Source organism: Fundulus heteroclitus, chromosome 23, assembly GCF_011125445.2.
Source record: "Fundulus heteroclitus isolate FHET01 chromosome 23, MU-UCD_Fhet_4.1, whole genome shotgun sequence".
In the NCBI taxonomy this organism is placed as follows: Eukaryota; Metazoa; Chordata; class Actinopteri; order Cyprinodontiformes; family Fundulidae; genus Fundulus; species Fundulus heteroclitus.
The window spans coordinates 32,393,980-32,411,937 of record NC_046383.1 but is presented as its reverse complement, the minus strand read 5'-3'; the positions used below and the strand labels follow the sequence as shown (position 1 = coordinate 32,411,937).

At 39.7% G+C, this 17,958-nt stretch overlaps 1 protein-coding gene across 2 annotated transcripts in view; it reads left to right on the top strand.

Annotated features, from left to right (window-relative positions):
- Window positions 1-17,958, top strand: part of pigg (phosphatidylinositol glycan anchor biosynthesis class G) — a 107,697-nt gene that overhangs the window by 52,104 nt on the left and 37,635 nt on the right. For both annotated transcript variants that reach the window (XM_012866844.3, XM_036127080.1), the window contains 2 exons: window positions 5,871-6,274; window positions 8,757-8,948. In XM_012866844.3, coding sequence (XP_012722298.2) covers window positions 5,871-6,274; window positions 8,757-8,948 — 596 coding nt within the window. The remainder of the gene's footprint in view (window positions 1-5,870; window positions 6,275-8,756; window positions 8,949-17,958) is intronic.

The window sequence follows — 17,958 nt, the reverse complement described above, 5'->3', positions numbered from 1 at the left end:
TACTGCAGGACAGCCTGACCCATATGGTGCAGTGAGGTGGAGTTACATTTACCAGAATCTGCCTCAGTACAGCTGAATAGCCTTAAAACCTGTACATGTCTAACATATATACGAACTTGTACAGCTTACACTGCTTAGCAGCTTTTTATGCATTGCTATTCTTTTCTCGGTTTAAGTCTTATTTTACTGTTTTAAATAAATGTCTTTGTTATAGTCGTTTTACAGGTTTAACTTCTTGATTGTATTATATTATATATATATTTATTATATATATATATATATATATATATATATATATATATATAGATATATATATATATATATATATATCTATATATATATATATATCTATATATATATATATATATATATATATATATTATATATATATATATATATATATATATATTATAGATTGTAGTATATATCTTGATTGTATATAAGTCTTGTTTTAGTTTCTTTGTATTTTTGGTTTTAAAGGGTAACTCCTAGAAGCTTAACCCCGGATTTGGCCTACGAATTAGCCTTTAGCTAGAAGGCCTATAGACACGACAACAGCTCCTTTAAAATGTGACATTATTTTGTATCTTCCCCCTGCTGAAATACATGCAACACCAATGAATACAAGTAATCACAACACAGTTTTCAAAGCTACCCTGTAGTCAGATGTGATGAATATGACTATAGAAGCAGTATGTCCTCTTTGTCGGTGAGTAAAATGCTTCTATGTCTGTGATGCCATCTAAACTGAGGAATGACCCTATTAAGTCACTAAACAGATATAGTTTATTTACACGTAAGTTTAAAAGCCTTTTATTTCCACTAATTATGCTGATTTTCCACTTAAAGCTGATGGAAACATAACATTTAAGATTAGATTACATCAGACCAATAAACAGATTTTTAATAGGGAAATGTGGGAGTAATTAAAAGTATGTTTAACACCACTACATAATACCCATGTTTATTGCTTCAAAGGTTGTTTTAAAGAGGTACTTTTCATCTGAAAACACGCTTTAGTGGAAAGGACGTTCTAATTTATTGAACATGACTGTATTTTCAAACTGTTAGCTAAACTGGGCGCCACTGAGGTGTGTGAGCAACGTGCAGTGTATTAGAAGGTCACATAAATGTAAACAGAAATTTTAATTTGTGCAAGTCCCTGTAGGCGAATAAAGCTTTAATATGCTAGAGGCAAACCTGGCATGTTACTCTCTTAAGATTTGTGTTGAAGCGAGATAGATCAGCATTCAATGGGCCATCAGGGATCAATGCCAAAATGTATAAACACAAAATGGTATTAAAATGCCAAACAGCTCAATTGTCAACGTGTACAAATCAGTTTCCAAAAAGAAGAAAAGATTCAATTATATCCCCATCAATTACATACAATTGTGTATCTGCTGAAAATAAGGTAAATGACACCCCAGCACCACCTTCTGCATCTCCAGTTGTAGAATACATAATTTAAGCTCCACCTTACTCTATTTCTTATATTTCTATGTTAATGTTAATGTTCCAAGAAGAAAATTGAGACATGACGCTATTTAGCTTTTCTAAAACATCAAACTTTAAGTATCTCTTTAGTAGCCAAAGAGTGATTAGCCAATGATCTGGCCTAATGGCTCTAAAATGCTGTTTTTAACTTAAAATCAATATTATGACTTTAAAGACTATCAAAATTGCAGCCTCACTTTTTCAGATCGTAAATTTTGACACCAGTCAGCGTTGTTTCCTCCTGCTTTTTTTTTTCTGCTCTTGAATAAAACTACTAGAACTAAATGTTTAACGATCTAGTGTGTTATAGAAGAAAACAGGCATTTGTTCTAAAACAGGCCTGTGTTTCTTTTGTATTTTTTTGAAGTAAAATCAATTGTCAAACTGCCCATTCCCACAGCGGGCTCAGTGCCCGAGCCTGCAGGTAGCGCGTGTAACAACTCAGCCTCGCTTTGTCATGGAGGTGAGCACAGGCTATGAAGCCTGCCTGTTGTTTTCTGGGGTGAAATATTGCTGCTGAGCCAAGAGGTTGGCCGAACTCTATTTGAACTGACTTTGCCTCTAATAAAATCATTTGCATACAAGTGCAAAGCTGGAAAAACTCCAATCTTAAGGATGGGACGGGCTCATCCTCAAGAGACGAGCTCCAGTTGATGGATGACAACTCACGGTGACTGTTTGCCGTGCCAAGGCAGGAAGGAACTGTGATAGAAAGTATTAACATAATGAATAATCTGATGGCTTAAAAAATATAGTCTATAAAAAGAAGCATAGGAAAAAATTATAAAAGGTGAATAGCTAATGCATCAGTTGACTTCTTTTTCTTGCTTAATTCTATATTAGATTAGCACTAAAACTGTTGCTGTTCTGTTGTACAGCACACAGGTAATTTAATAGATGCCATGGGGTTTAGGTTTTTAATTTTGTACCATTGTAATGAATTATGTTAGAGGTAGTTTGATCTGCTAATTATCCCTCTAACTACTGTGATGCCAAAGCACAGAGGTAGCCGAGGCAAAAACATCATGAGTAGGATTTGTTGTTGACATTGATGTGTTTTTATTTATTTTTTGTGCGGTGACCTTGAGTGTCCAGAAAGGCGCCTTTTAAATAAAATGTTTTATTATTATTATTATTAGGCCTGTGATTTTATGGCATGTCTCTTATAAAATTGGATTTACCTGATTAGAGGTGCTGTGAATCATCTGTGAATTTTTAAGAAGACAGTACGACAAAGTTCCTCTCAAACTTTATCATAGACTGTGAATATTTAAAATCTTGTCACATTACAACTGCAAATTTGTATGTCAAAGTATGTCATCATGAGATTTACGCCGGGCTCACACTGAATACGGTGTGGATATGGTGCGGGCACCCAAATCATTAAAATCAATGTGTACACTCACATCAGCCATGCGCGGCTCCGGCTACCGAGGCCGAAAAAATTCCGCAGGAGGGAAGTTTGACCGGACGCCGCATCGTTCCCTGGATCATGCTCCTAAATTTCAGGAGCCAAACAGGAAAAGTCGGGCGCTACATAGGATAAAGTTCTGGCGAATTTCAGAATAAAATCACCGCACCAACTTATGCTAACTTGACTATCCATCCATCCATTTTCTAACACGTCTATCCCTCATGGGGTTATGAGGGGTGCTGGTGCCTATCTCCAGTGATCAATGGGCGAGAGGCGGGGTACAACCTGGACAGGTCGCCAGTCTGTCGCAGGGCAACACAGAGACAGACAACCATTCACGCACGCACTCACACCCAGGCCCGTATTAAGTCAGTGTGGTGCCCCTGGGCACTATACCTCCTTTAAAGCATGTGTCATGTGGTGCCCCCCCATGGTTGGTTTCCCTGGGCACTGGCCCACTGGCCCTTTATGGATAATCCGGCCCTGCTCACACCTAAGGACAATTTAGAGACTAACTTAACTAGTGTGGGGAAAAAAATAAATAAATAACAGAAATGGAGGGTCTTTTTAAAGGATGAAATAGGATATTTATGTGCACGGATAACGAATTTTGCCCTAGAAAAAGGCAACATTTATGAGAGACAGCAGCATAAAGGATCACATGAGCTTCTGTTCTCGCAGGCACCCTTTCCTCAGCCGGACTCTCATCTGGCTGTTGTTTCTGTAGGAAACAATAGTGTGAGTAGGGGTTTACTTTGAGGGAAGTCTGCACCGGATCAGTAAAGGAGCCCAGACTGTAGTCAGCGTGATCTCAGGGTTACACGACCCCTCCACCCCAGCCTCAGGTCCTTTGTCAGAGCCTAACAGTATTTCTTCCAGGGTTGTCCTGTATTTAGCTCCATCCATATTCCTAGCAAATATCACAACCTTCGCTGTTCCTACTGAAGAAAAGCAAGATGCTCCCACCGTCTCACTGTACCCATCTGACCAGAGACCCTCTTAATTGCTGTGTCTCCCACACAGCTTGTGGCACAATCCAAATGGGACTTCTTATGGCTTCCTTTCAACAATAATTTCCTTCTTGCCTCTCTTCAGTGAAAGACCAGGGGCCTCATTAATAAAACTTTGTGTAGAATCCATACTAAAAGTGTACATACACCAAGAAAAAAAATGCTGTATGCTAAACAAAATAAATGAACGTTTGCGTACCTGGTTCTGCCTCAGGCTCTGCCCTCTACACGCCCAGATTCAACCATAAATGCACCTCATGAATGCTAATGTGAGTTAAAAATGGGTCAGCTGATTGTTTTATTTTTAAAACAGCAAAGAAACTGTGAAAGAAAAATCATAAAGAGGAGTTTATTAAATGTGAAAACCAGAGATAAAAGCACACATGTTGAACGCATTGAAAGAACTTGTAAAAAAAAGTTAACTTGATTGCAGAGGCTTTGCGTTCAGATCGACATTCAGAGAAGGGAGGTTGACCAGGAGGAATAAAAGGGTTTCCCCCAGGATTATAAAGACCCCAGCCTCTAAAACAAAACAAAAAAAACTGCAAAAAGCTATTTAGGAAGCTGACGGGACAATCCAACCCTACTTTAAAACTTCTCCTTGACCTGCCTGCTGTTTTCCTTGCTCTTCATGATTCAGTTTGTTTACTAATGTTCTCTAACAAACCTCTGAAGCCTTCACAGAACAGCTGGGAGCTAACAGATAAACTCTATTTACCAATTAAATGTTGCACTAGTTTTAATTAAGGGCAATCAGAGTAAAATATAAGTGTGTGTGTGGGGGGGAGGGCAAACGTACAGATTATAGATTATACTTGTAAATAAAACAGAAAGTAATGTATCAATTTCAAGATTTGAGCTATGAGCTTGTTGAGGAGGAAAAATAAACAAGGTAAATGCATCAATGAACCAGAAAATGAAAACCTTCCACCTCATACCTCTCAGCAAGACATACTGGTGGGCCTTACAAAAACTGCTGAGGTAGGACTCCAAAAAAAATAAAGAAAATAAAATTAAAAGTAAGATATAATAAAGACACAAAGATGCTCATCTGCCCTTCAGACTCTCTATTTACTAGGATCCAGAGAAGGGATTAGCGACCTTTTCATTTAACAGAGCCCCTTTAGCCCCCTGCTTACACATTTTACAAAGAAAAAACACTTTATTTTGTGAATTGCAACCGACTGAGAGAGGCCTTTCCGTAAATATAGACAATGAATAATGATAGGTTGCCCACCTAAAAATATTAAGCATAGAGTTTACTATAAATGACTTTTTAAAGCCTGGGACCACATGTGCCCCTCTGTTAAAGATATTCCTTGCAGATGTTGCATAAAAACGCACAGAAGAACTGCAAAAACCACCAAATCTTTTAGAACTGAAAACATTTCTTAGCCACAGTGGAGGGGCCACACACACACACACACACACACACACACACACACACACACACACTGCCTGCAGGCAACAATGGCGGGACCTGTTCCACCAGAGAACTGCATCCCCCTCACATGTTTTTTTTTGACATCGCTCTCACTGATTATGGTATCATAAGGTTTGCCAAACGTTTGGTTGATGATGGCAGAAAATGGTGACCGACTCGGGTGCGAGTGAATTATTGAGGATTCAGCTGTGTCGCTGGAATATTTGTCCCCTCTCCGGAGATCAATAGATGCCAAGTGAAAGCCTTCAGCATCTTTGGAGATTCCTTTCATCCCTCCCAAGAGCTGCTTAATCTCCTGCCTTTTGGAAACGGATACAGACACTTAGGAGGACGAACAGGCAGAAAGCGCTGTCCTGTTCCTCAGGCAATAACGCCGCTAAACTCTTGACATGTGGTATTATTTTTCAATTATTAATGATGTGACCAGACTGTCTGTCATGCGGAGCATTATTTAGCGTTTTTCTGTGTAAAACAGCCATTTTATTGTCCTTCTTCTCTTTCACAGTCACCTATGAGGAGCTCTAGCGGGGAGTGGTCGCTGTCGGAGCTGGATGTGTTGCTGCTGGCAGGAACCGTCGGTCACACGCTCAGCTTGGCGGCGAGCAGCTTCGTAGAGGAGGAGCATCAGACCTGGTACTTCCTGCTCAACACCCTCTGTCTCGCCGTCTTCCAGGACGTGTGCAGAAAGTACTTCAGAGAGCAGAGAGGCTCTGGAGATGACGAGGATCATCTCCTTCCTTCCAAGGACAGCCACTCCTCCGCTCACCCCAAACCAGAGATCATCTCAGAGAAGTGGTTGGCTCTGGCCACGCCGCCCTTCACTCTGGTCTGCTGCCGACTGCTTCGCTCTCTTAACCAAACAGGAGTTCAGTGGGCCCACCTCCCAGATGTCAGTCACTGGCTTAACAGGTTAGTAATGCTGGACCGGTGATGGGAGGAGTAGGTCCTGTTGTCGATACTGATTACGGGCAACACTGAAACTAAGGCTACGTTCACACTGCAGCCTGAAGTGACCCAATTCTGATTTTTTGCCCATATGTGACCTGGATCTGATCTTTTTATGACAGCCTGAACTACACAGATCAGATTTTTTTCAAATGCGACCCAGGCCGCTTGGATATGTGGTCCTGAATCCGATACGTATCTGATCTTTTCAAATGCGACCTGTGTCTGTACGGCCGGGTCGCATTTATCCGACCTGTACGTCACCGATACTCGACAAACGTCACTATTCTGCGTCCTGCTGTGTAGAAGCGGGAAGAAAGACGACACCCATGGTGGACAACAATGAGGAGAGCAGTCAGTGGAGGGAGAGCTCCGGTTAAAAAATAAAATGAATGACCACAAAATGTGCGCCAGCGTTATAATCCATGTTTACTCCTGCAAACACTGAGGACGCTTGCAACAAAAAAATCGGAATTGAGCATTAAGGCCTGCAGTGTGAACGTAGCCGTAGACTGGAAACTTGGGAGACTTCCATCCATCCATCCATCCATCCATCCATTTTCTAACACGTCTATCCCTTGTGGGGTCATGAGGGATGCTGGTGCCTATCCCCAGCTACATGGGAGACTTGTTATTCCATTATTAGTCGTACTCCCTGTTAATTCTGAAGCCTGGTGTCTCTCTTAAATAAGCAGACTCATACTTTCCTGTACTCCGTTCAGCCTTCTTGTTATCTGCCAACATTCTTGTTCTCCCTTATTCTGCCGCCGTCAAAATGAAACATGTCCTAGAAAAATGCAGTCTCCATCTACATCTCTGTGCATTTTCTGAGTCCCATTTAAACTCCCTCATGATTAAATACCCCTTAGTAACAACGTTTACTCTACAGTGTTGTCGTTAGTGGAATTTGACCGTATGCCAAGTTGTCTGGTCGGTCAGGGCCGATCAAGTTATTTTGGATTCTTGGCGCCCCCCGATTTCCAAGTGCATCTCTAATCGATAGTTTCTCCAACATGTTTTCAATACTTAAGTGTAGGCAAACATCTTTCTAGTCTGTAACAAAAGCTTGGCAGTTTTATTCGGATAGGGCTTTAATGAGTGTTGGACTTTTAGGAGAGTCGCAATCAACATCTTTATTCAGCGTGTTACTTTTTCTTTTTTTATTTTGTGGATACGTGGGAACCAGAACCTTTTTTTTCCAGGCCCGCTCTGAGTAAAGACGAGAGTCCAAACCCAGCAGAGGCAGAACAAAATAAGTGTGAACAGGCAGGATTTAATATTTAAGGAGAGAGGTGCAGCAGTCACTCTGGAATGCATTCATTATGAAAAGAAACAAACATACCAGTGTTTCCAAAGCCCCGCTCTGCACACTTAATTACAATGCAGCGAATGCGTTTTCACTGTCTGCCTCTCCACCTACACCTAGTCATAACATATCAGTATAACCAGTCATTTTCTCTTCTTCAGGCAAAGTTTTTCATCGTTAGAACACGAAGGGTGTCGTATACGGCAGCGGCCATCATTTAACTGGTTTAGTCCAGTGCACAGGAAGCTAACCCTCTAATAGCAGCAACGCCTTCCCGGATATTTACTAAAAGGTTTTAAATGTATATATCGCATACGTCTCGTCTGCTGGCTCCCGAGCCTTTCAGATGTGCATTTGCGGCTGTGAAACCGACGGGACCCTCCGCTTAGCATTTCAAGGAGGGGAGATGGCCGTCTGTGATTGCTCCGACTGCAGGAAAACTGTGATTTCACGCGGAAGCTGTGACTGCCCTGCACGGCATTAATATTCCGACAACAGCGCAGGCCGAGGGATCATAGTTTGTTCTTGAACATGCATCACATTGTGGAATAGAGATGTGGATGCTGACCTTTTCTCTGTCCGACGTTGCCCTTTCTTCCTACCTGCTCTGCCTGCTGCTCGGATAATGAGATCCAGGTAGCCCCGTGCCTCGCCTCGCCTCCAAACATCCAACTTCCACTGCTGCCTGATCGGGCTAATGGCTAAATACACAGCCTCTGCTCAGCTTTGATATGTCCTTTGAGGTCTTATTATTTCTTGTTCATGCTCAGCGTGGCGTAATTTCTTGCGGTATGCTCCTAAACCCAGTAAACAGCTTAAAGTGGATCTTCTTTAGGGTTTTTTTAACTGATGCTGCTGGATGTGACTGACAGCGTTTCATCTCCTAAATGCTCCACTTTCAGTCATCAAGTGTTTCGCTTTGATCACTTAAACTGAACCGATGGGATGAATTCTTGCTCATCCTGTGTTGAGGTGTAAATAGACGACTTACAGCCAGCCGCGCGCGCAAACATGTGAAATATGAATGAATTTCTGCTAGAAATTTCAAAAGATCACCTTTTATTATCAGGCTGCAGGTCGTTTCTCTCTCACCCACATGACTTTTTTTTTGTCTCTCGTCTATTTATTTATTTTTTTTAGCTCTGAACACAAGACGGTCCTGTCCCTGCTGTCCGCGTTCTGTTTGCTCCTCATCTACCTCCTGGTTCAAAGACGCTGCTCGCTGGTCTCCAAGGTCGCTCTGGCGCTCGGACTCCTGGGCGTCTACAGCTACCGGGCAGCTGTCGGCAATGTCCTGTTTCCCTGGCAACACTCCAATCGAACCGCTACCAAGTAAGTTTTTTCTGGCCCGCAGGAATGTGATTTCACTGGCTGCAACAACTCGCACGCTCCCGTCCCCTGATAGGGGAACCTGATTTAAAGAGAAGTGCCTTAATGCACTGTGATGCAAATGAGGTTCGCGAGCTATAATGTGTGTCATCTGGGACGAACGCTAAGACCACATCATTAACTGCGATGATGAACTGCCGTGTTTTTGTTGTTTTTTTTGTCGCTCTGCATCTAGCTACAGTAAATCCTGCTGCTCCAGGGTCTCTTCCAGCCGCAAAGAAAATCTGACAGTGTTTTAAATTAAACTGATTACTCTGAACTGAGCTGTGACTGTTGATTTAAATTGGCAGCCAGTGAGAACCGCCTTACTATCGACAGCTATTTTTTTTCCCCCCCTTCCCACACATCTTTTCATCAATGCCACAGCCCCACTTTTCCCTCCTGACTCGTGTAATTGATGAATGCGAAGGTTTCATTTTTCCCTACACAGAGCAGCGAGCTGCTTAGAGTAGCGAGCATAGCAGCGATTACACCGGGGCACCTAAATAAATTTGAACGTCGTCTAAGGTTTGTTTATTTTAGTCACTCGGTTCGAAAAGTTAAACCTTGTGTTTTGCAAAGATTCTGTACACACAGAGGGATTTATCTCATGTCCTTTCTGGTAATTATGGTTGAAAATCAAAATTCAAGATCAAGATTTTTCATTAGACCATTAAAAATTGTATTCAGTACAGAAATGATGGTGCAATCACAAGTAAACCAATATACTATACAGTATTTGAACTTGGGCTGGGCTCCTTTTGCATGAATTACTGCAATAAAGCAGCGTGGCATGGAGGCGATCAGCTTGTAGTTCTGCTGAGGCGTTACTGGCGGCCTTCAGCTCATCTGCATAGTTCATTCTGGTGTCTCTCCTTTTCCTCTTGAAAATATCACTTAATCTCATCATAGCTGAGGTTTCAAACTGTATTCCTTGAGTGGCCAGTTTAGATGCGTCCCTGTCCAGCACACGCAGTCCAGTTCTTTGAAGATCAACTATAAGATGCCGTTGAAAGTGGCATCCTGCTGGCCTCCATAGACATTTCTGCACACTTTCTGGAGGAACAGTGGAGAAATGCAGACTTTGCTTTCATTTGAAAAGAGGACTTTGGACCACAAACCAACACTTAAATCTTTTATCTCTTTAAGAGCCCGTTTAGAAGTGCCTAAAGAGGCCTAGTCATGCACTCTGACCAATTTCTTCACCAGTACCTCTCTGGTTGCATATGTTGTGCCATTACATATGGCTTAAGGTATTTTAATGTTTATTAAATAACTATTGGTCTCTTAGATATTTTCTGGTAAATATGAGCCCAAAAAGCTGATATTAGGAAAATAGTTAAAGGGTGATTTGAGCACTGGCTTTTTTTTTCTTTTTACAGCAAACTCTGGACACATACAATAAAATGAGTGACAACTTCTTTTCCAGTTCAAATATTTATTAACAGAAATAAATTAACATCCAGAGAACATTACTATAGAATGCTGTTTATCTAAATTAACACAATATTTCAATCAGCTAAGGAAATATGTACACATATACATAATAACAGAAAGGACATATAAAAAAAATGTTGAAAACTATCACAAGAATAATTCAGTGAATCCCGGTTCACTGCAGATTCAAGTTAGAGAACAATAGTTTGTCTTAAAGAATATGGAATTAGATCAAATAATCTTAGCTAATTTAGAACATTTGGTCTGTTCAACCATTCACAATGCTAATCTGAGTCACATAAAACATTATTTGAGGAAGTAACATTTTAAAGAATGATTTGCCCAGTAAAAATCAATAATCCTTAGGATGCTTGATCTCTATTAATGCAATAATATCTCCTGGAAATAATTAAGACTCAAATTGGTAACTTAGGAAGTTAGAGGACGCTGTAGCGGATGTTTGGTCATTAGTTTGATGAGTTCTGTGGCATCTCTGCAGATGTTGATGTGGAGCTCTATGTTGGAAATAATCAGCGGGACAGGATCGTCCTTTATAGAGTTTTATTGTAAAAAAGATTCCCTAACCAATAAAACTCTTAGAAAAATGTGTCTCTTTATATCCAAGTCTGCCAGAAAACTGACAAGCTCAGTAGGCTAAATCCTCTTGAGGCGGCCTGATATTGGGGCCGGCCCACCAACGTTTGTTTAAATAATTGAACATCTGAAATCGCAGTGCGCATTCCCAACACGCTCTCTGTAGACAGCAGTGGGACACAAATCCTCTGGCCCCAAGCTCTGATCGTCCAATCAAAATGTTGGAATTGCACACGTTACCTTTACGTTGTGATGGAAAGTGTGCGACCATACAGGCAAGGCAGATTTATTTGTGTAGCACATTTCAGTGCAAGGACAATGCAAAGTACTTTACATGATTAACACATTGGAAGTTAGAAACTGATTAAAAGCATGTAAAACATACAATTGGAATAAAATGTAGGAAATTTTAAAGAAAATAAAACATAGCAAAATGGAAATTAAAAGCAATGATTAATCTAGTTTTGGTTGTCCTTGCTGTCTCATGGAAGGATTGATGTGAAGCTTTTCTGTTCATTAAATAATCATTATGAGCGAGCCTTTATTTGTAATTTATGTATAAAAATTAAATGACATTTAGCTTATATAAAATGGATTTTCAAGTGTTCTAGGGTTTATGCTAATTGATATGTTTATAAACATATCAATATGATATTTATTTATAAACAAAGCACTTTTGTCTATATTTGTGTAAAATACATTTTAACATTTCAAGATATTTAAATTATTTTCAGACTCTGATTATGGTTAGTATAGTATAGTACGCAACTATAGGCTATACATAGTATAGTATATCTCTCTTATACTTTACATTGTTTTAAATTGTTTTTGTAAAATTTCATTCTGAAGGTGTGGTGGCTTTGTTTTAAGCTTCTGTCACCGAAATCTCAAAACGTAATGCCTAAAATACAAATTACAGAGTGGAGCTCATGCTTATGGGTATGATTGAATCTTCTTTTAAATGCAAGGCCATTAAATATATGGGGCAGATGTTTGCCAAGGCATAAACTAAAACTATATAAATAAAATGGGTAATCATCGTCAGTTGTTGTAAAACGAATGACCATCCGGCTCACCTCCTCGCTGCTCAAACGTTCTCGCATGTTGTTCTAGAAGGAATGATAAGAGAAACTATTAAGGTTAGTGTTAATAATTAATAGTTTGTAAATGTGTAAAAAGCTCTTAGAGGCATTGCATGATGATATCAGTGTGACCAAAATCCGACACTAGGAAATGCATTTCTACATGGAATCGTATCTACCATAATTATTGACATCACTGCTATTAATGCCCCCCCCCCCCCCCCCCCCCCCCCCTTGGACAGTCTCTGTAGAACAGTCCGGGGACCTCCCCTATGCTCTATTCTCTTCAGCTTAGCTCATGGGATTTCTAAAGGATGTAGGTCTAGGAACTGGGATGTTTTGTGACTAGTAAGCTGTTAGTTTGACAATATATTTGAAATATGGTGGTGACACACACCAACAGTGTTCCCAGAGCGTTTGGAATAGAAACCGTCCCTCAGCATCACGGGTCCTCCGCCATACTTTACAGTGAGCAAAGGGTGCTCTTCTATACACAAGTCTCGCATCATATTTGTATCACTTGGGAAAGAGGAGGACATGGATTTCAAATAAATTTCTACATCACCTTGAAAAAGTAAAGTTCTTTTTTTTCCCAGGGAAAAAAAGAGAAAAAAAATGGGGGAAAAAAGTTCAATTTTAAAAAGTTTTGGTTTATCCTTATTTTATAGTGCTAGTAGTGCAGTGAAAAAGTATTTTCCCTTTTACAGACCTATTCTGTCTTTGCTTTTTTGTCATAGTTTAATGTTTCAGATCTTCAAACAAATTTGGATAAAGTTGATCAAATACAAAAAGCGGCTTTCAAATGATGATTTAATTCATTAAGAGGAAAAATTTTGTAAGAAATGTTGTAATTCAGCCATGTTTACTCAGGTCACAGAATACTTTCCCCAAATTCTTGGAAATTATAGATTTTTTTTTTTTTTTTGTAAATGCGAGATGGGTCTTCATGAGTTTTTTTTGTTTACTTTTTGGTCAGCAGTGGCCTGGAGAGTCTCACACTGAGGCCCTTTGTGCCCCGTCTCTTTCTTATTATTGAGTCATGACCTCTGATCTCTGCAGAGCTTTAGATGTTCTTCTGGTTTGTTTCTTGGGCTCCTGGTGGAAATGTCGATGTGCTCTTGAAGTTTGGGTTTGTGGATTACATCTCTCCCCTTGGTTCATTGGTGTCCCAAAGTCTTAGAAACAAACCTTTCCAGACTGAAATATGTCAATGTCTTTATTTTTCAATTATTTAAAAAAAATGTCTAGATGATGTGTTGCTTTTTTAGGCTATTCAGCCCATCAGAGAGGTTCTATTTAGATTATTTACTAAATTTGCAGGTCAGGTAATAATCGGGGGCTCTAGCGTCAATGTGTATTTATTTAGTTTTCAAAAGCTCACACTGTTAATTAATTTTAGAAGCAGTTGTAAGTGCAAATAATACAATTTGAAATGACTATTTTGAAGAACTAATTTCAGTCTTCCAAGTTTAAACAGCCCTTACACTCTGTCAGATCCAACCAATCAGCCTTGACTACAGCTCATTTTGATAACACTAGAAAAACAACCTTTTTTGTGTGTTTTCTTGTTTGACCAAAACTCACAATTTTTACTTGCTCCTCTTCAGAATGATCTCCAAGACCAGCACAAGCTCAAATTGTTTGTATTTAAATTTGTTAGCATGAATTATGCTACCTACGTTTCAGAACCAGCTCTTAAAAGGGTCCTCAGCTCCCTCCTATTATTAAGATATAATTCGTGTGTGGAGTTTGCATTTTTTTTTTCTTGATCCGGCGAATACCCTCTGGCATGTCCCTGCAGAAGGAGTCCACCCTCCTACATGCACAAGCAATAATCAAGCATAATAGGTGCATAATCATGCTAATTTTTCACACTAGATGATAAAACAATTCATCTGGTGCCAGCCCTTCAGCGTCCAGTGCTTTCCACGATAGTTTGTGTGTGCTTGAACTCAGCCTGAATAATGGCTTATGTTAATGACAACCTTACCCACTCATCTGGATTCATGTAGATACCTTTGCCATATGCATGTAATATCGTCAGCGAATCTATATTTACTAGATGTTCTTAGCATAGTGCTAAAAAGGAGAAAGCGTGTCTTCCAGCTGCTAAATGTTCTGTTTCTCTCCTCCGACACTAGTTTGGCTCAGAGTCTTCATCTGCTGAACCCCGTCAGAAAAATAATGAGTGTTCAGGATTGCACACGGCTTTCCTGTCTACTTTTTTCTGACCTTCCTTCATCTCCCACCAGTACCTGGCCCTTTCTACCCTTTTTTTTCCCCGTTCTCCTTGACAGTCTCTCCTACCTGCTCACCTAATTAACAGCTCAACCTCTCACCTCTTCACCGACGCCCGAGAAAGCCACGCGGGGTCTCTGGCTGCTTTTGATGAACATCATGATTGACAAGGGTGAACCAGAAATTCGGCTTTTTATTTAGACCTCAAGATACTGATTAATGCTCTGCTTCAGAGGCTTTATTCTAGGTGTAGTCTAGTTTTGGCATTTAAGACTGTGATGAGCAGTTTATCACAGGAGCTTTAACGCAAAGCAGCCACAGTGGTACAACCTCTGACGGTTGGAAAACGTATCATTGGTCATCTTGGTATAAAATACTGTTCCGCTGCAAAACTTTAGGCTCAGTTACACCATAGAGCAGGCATGAGTGGGCCCCACAGTTCTGGTGTGAAGTTCAAATACACTCATCACACTGCGCACCGTGCCACCAACCAGAATCACACCATTAAGTGAACGGAAATGAGTGAAGTTGTTTCAAAGAGGAAAAACACTTAAAACGATCCCAGAAAACAAAAATAATTCTGCTAAAAAGGAGTGTGCTAGGAACATTAAAAGCTTTTTCTAAACAAATGCGTCTTCAACTTGCTTAGTTAGGCCTGTTTTGGTGATGGTACAAAAGAAGGACCTGAAGGACCTGCCATGGACACAGACACCTAAAAGTTCTGATAAATCAGAAAGTGCAAGGCTTTAAGAGATTTGAAAACAAACAGTAAAGGTTTTTAAAACCAATTCCAAAATGAGCAAGAAGCCAGCATAAAGAATATAAAACAAGGGTGACATGCCCCCGTAGGGAGGTGCTACGTTAAAACGGGCGGCTGTATTCTGGTCAAGTGGAAGGCGATTTAGGCTTGACTAGGAGACACTGACATAGAGAGCGTTTATATAGCTCAGTTATAATAGCTGAGTCTGGAGTTAATTAAAGCATGATTGGCCCTCTACAGGTCTACGGGATTAAAAAAAAAAGGCTTAAGTTTGGCCAAAACACGCAGCTTGTCTTGACCATAGAGTCAGTTTGATTTTTACATATAAAATCACTAAAAACAGTTACACCTACATGTTTAAGTGTTCCTGTGTTCAGTTGTCCATTAAAATTATTGATTAAAATGTTAAACAATAGTGACCATGTATTTTTGGGTACATAAAGTGCATGGAAATAAAACTTTATGGAAACCCCCACACAGTTATTTAGGCACAAAGAAAGGAACTGCGGCTGGAGAGGTCAAGGTGACGCCATTCACACTTCAGACACTGTAGCAACTGTTAAGCATGGTGGTGGCAGCATCATTCTGTTAAGCTATGTTGTTGCCAGTACTAGTGGTATATTATGCAAAGTTGATAGACTAAGGAATAGGAATACACTCAGCTATTCAATTTCACCTCAAATCATCAGTTAGTTAGGTGAAATGCTTGTAAGTAAGTTCCCACAGAACAATTATCTAAGACACACGTAAACAGGCTTTGGGATGGGTAAAAACTGGTGAATATTGAGCTTTTAGACAACCCTGACCTCAATTACATTAAATTAACTGCAATATTTTTCTGTCTCTCATAGAAAATATGTTTAGTTTTAGATGCACCAACAGGAGGGTGTGTCTCTGATTAATAAAAAAAACATTATTTTACATCTGCTTTCTACATTGTGTTTGTATGATGACTATTTTTTGGGTAACAGCTTTTTTGAACAAGGTACATACATTAATGGCAATACAATATTCACAGAAAGCTGATTTTCATAGGCATATTTTAATATGCAGAACCTTAAAACTAAATTACAGAAAAAAATCACTCATTTGTATTCACCTTTCAGTGTAGATATCAGATAAAGCATGATTGCTTCCGCCAATTGTCACATTTCCTTACCTTTTTTATGGCCAACAAAACAAAAAAGAACAAGAAAACAGAAGGAAAGGTGGAAAAAATTCCCTTACTCCCCTCCCCTGTTGGACTCTCTCCCCAGCCCCACAAGTGGCCCCTAACCCTCATTTTGTTGTTTTCTTAGAGGTATTGTAAGTCGCTCCATTACATGTATTTGGTATACAGTAATGTGCCAATCATCAATCTCTGGTGGATCTGCTTGGAGCCATCTCATTGTCAGAGTTGTCCTGGCTGACAGCAGAAGGATACTAATTAGATATCTGTCAGATGCTGTAGGAAAATCTGTAATCTCTAGGCCTAGATAAAAATGTCTGAAATCAAAAGGTGTATTGCTCTAAAAACATTTATAAACATCTATGAATCTCTTTCCAAAAATTCACTACAATTAGAGAAGCTCAGTATAAATGGCAGAGTTTAGCCTCTGTGTCACCACATAATCTCCAACAACCTGTATTTTGGAGGGCTCTCTGTGCCATGCTGATGAAAAATCTTGTATTTTTCCAGCCAAATTTTCTCAAGTCTGCTAAGTAAGTTGTTTTCCTTTTATATTCTTTACAGAATTTCAAAATCACTTCCGTCTTTTCTTATGCCTGCTTCTTTCCTGCGTCTCTTAATATATATAAATTAATTTAACCATCATTCCATCAAGCTGTTTAGTTGTTGTATATAATATAATCTAGGTTTAAGACAGTATTGGCCAATTGCAGTATTGAGAACCCAGTCACAAACTGCTTTTAGTCTTTGGGTTAGTTCATCTCTGTGTGCTTTATACCATTCGGCGGTGAAGTCATTGGTGCCTGGGCTTTTTCATGCTTTCAGTCCAGTAATTGTTGCAGCTGCTTCTATATGTGTAATTTCTTAATCTAAAATATTGTCGACTGGAAGTACAGGACTTTGTAATAGTTGTCTAAAGACTCTTGTACCATGCCTATCTCAGTATACACCGGACCTGTTCTGGGTGGCTTGATGTTATATGCAGTACTTACTGTCAGCTTGGTATTTTCTCATTTAGATGCCAGCTATCTTGTAGATCTGCCAGAACTATACATTCAAAAAAAAACCAAGGAACACTTTGAAAACACATCAGATCAATATTGGAAAATAAATCATGCTAGATAGCCATACTTATATGTAATGGGTATTGTTAGAAACAGAGGGACGTCACATCGCTTGATGAAAATGATCAACCCACAGAGAGCAGAAGTCACCAAGAACCCCAACCCTACCTAACTTTTTTTTTTTTTTTTTGCTGTATTTTCAAACCAGGCGACAACGGAAGATATTAAAACGGATGCAATCAAAGGCTCATAAAAAATATAATTTTTTTCCTGGTCACGTTAAAAACCTGCAGCTTCCTACACATTGGTTGCTCTTATTGAGGAGGATCATAAAATTTCACCTTATCTGTAACTGTTCCAGGGTATTGGTATTGTTCTACCATCTGTGTTTGAACTGTAGATTTTAGCCTTGGACGGAGGGTGAGAAAATTGCTTAAAATCAATTACCACTCTTTTGTTTTTTTAAGTATTCAAATCTTTGTGGGCGTCCTCCACCACCGACCCACACCTGTCCTCATCAGCAGACTAACAATAACTGTATCGTCTGCAAATGTACTTTCCTTTTTCTTCCACGTCACAGTTATGCTCCTCATTATGGTCTATCAAATGAAATCCCAATAAAATATTCTGA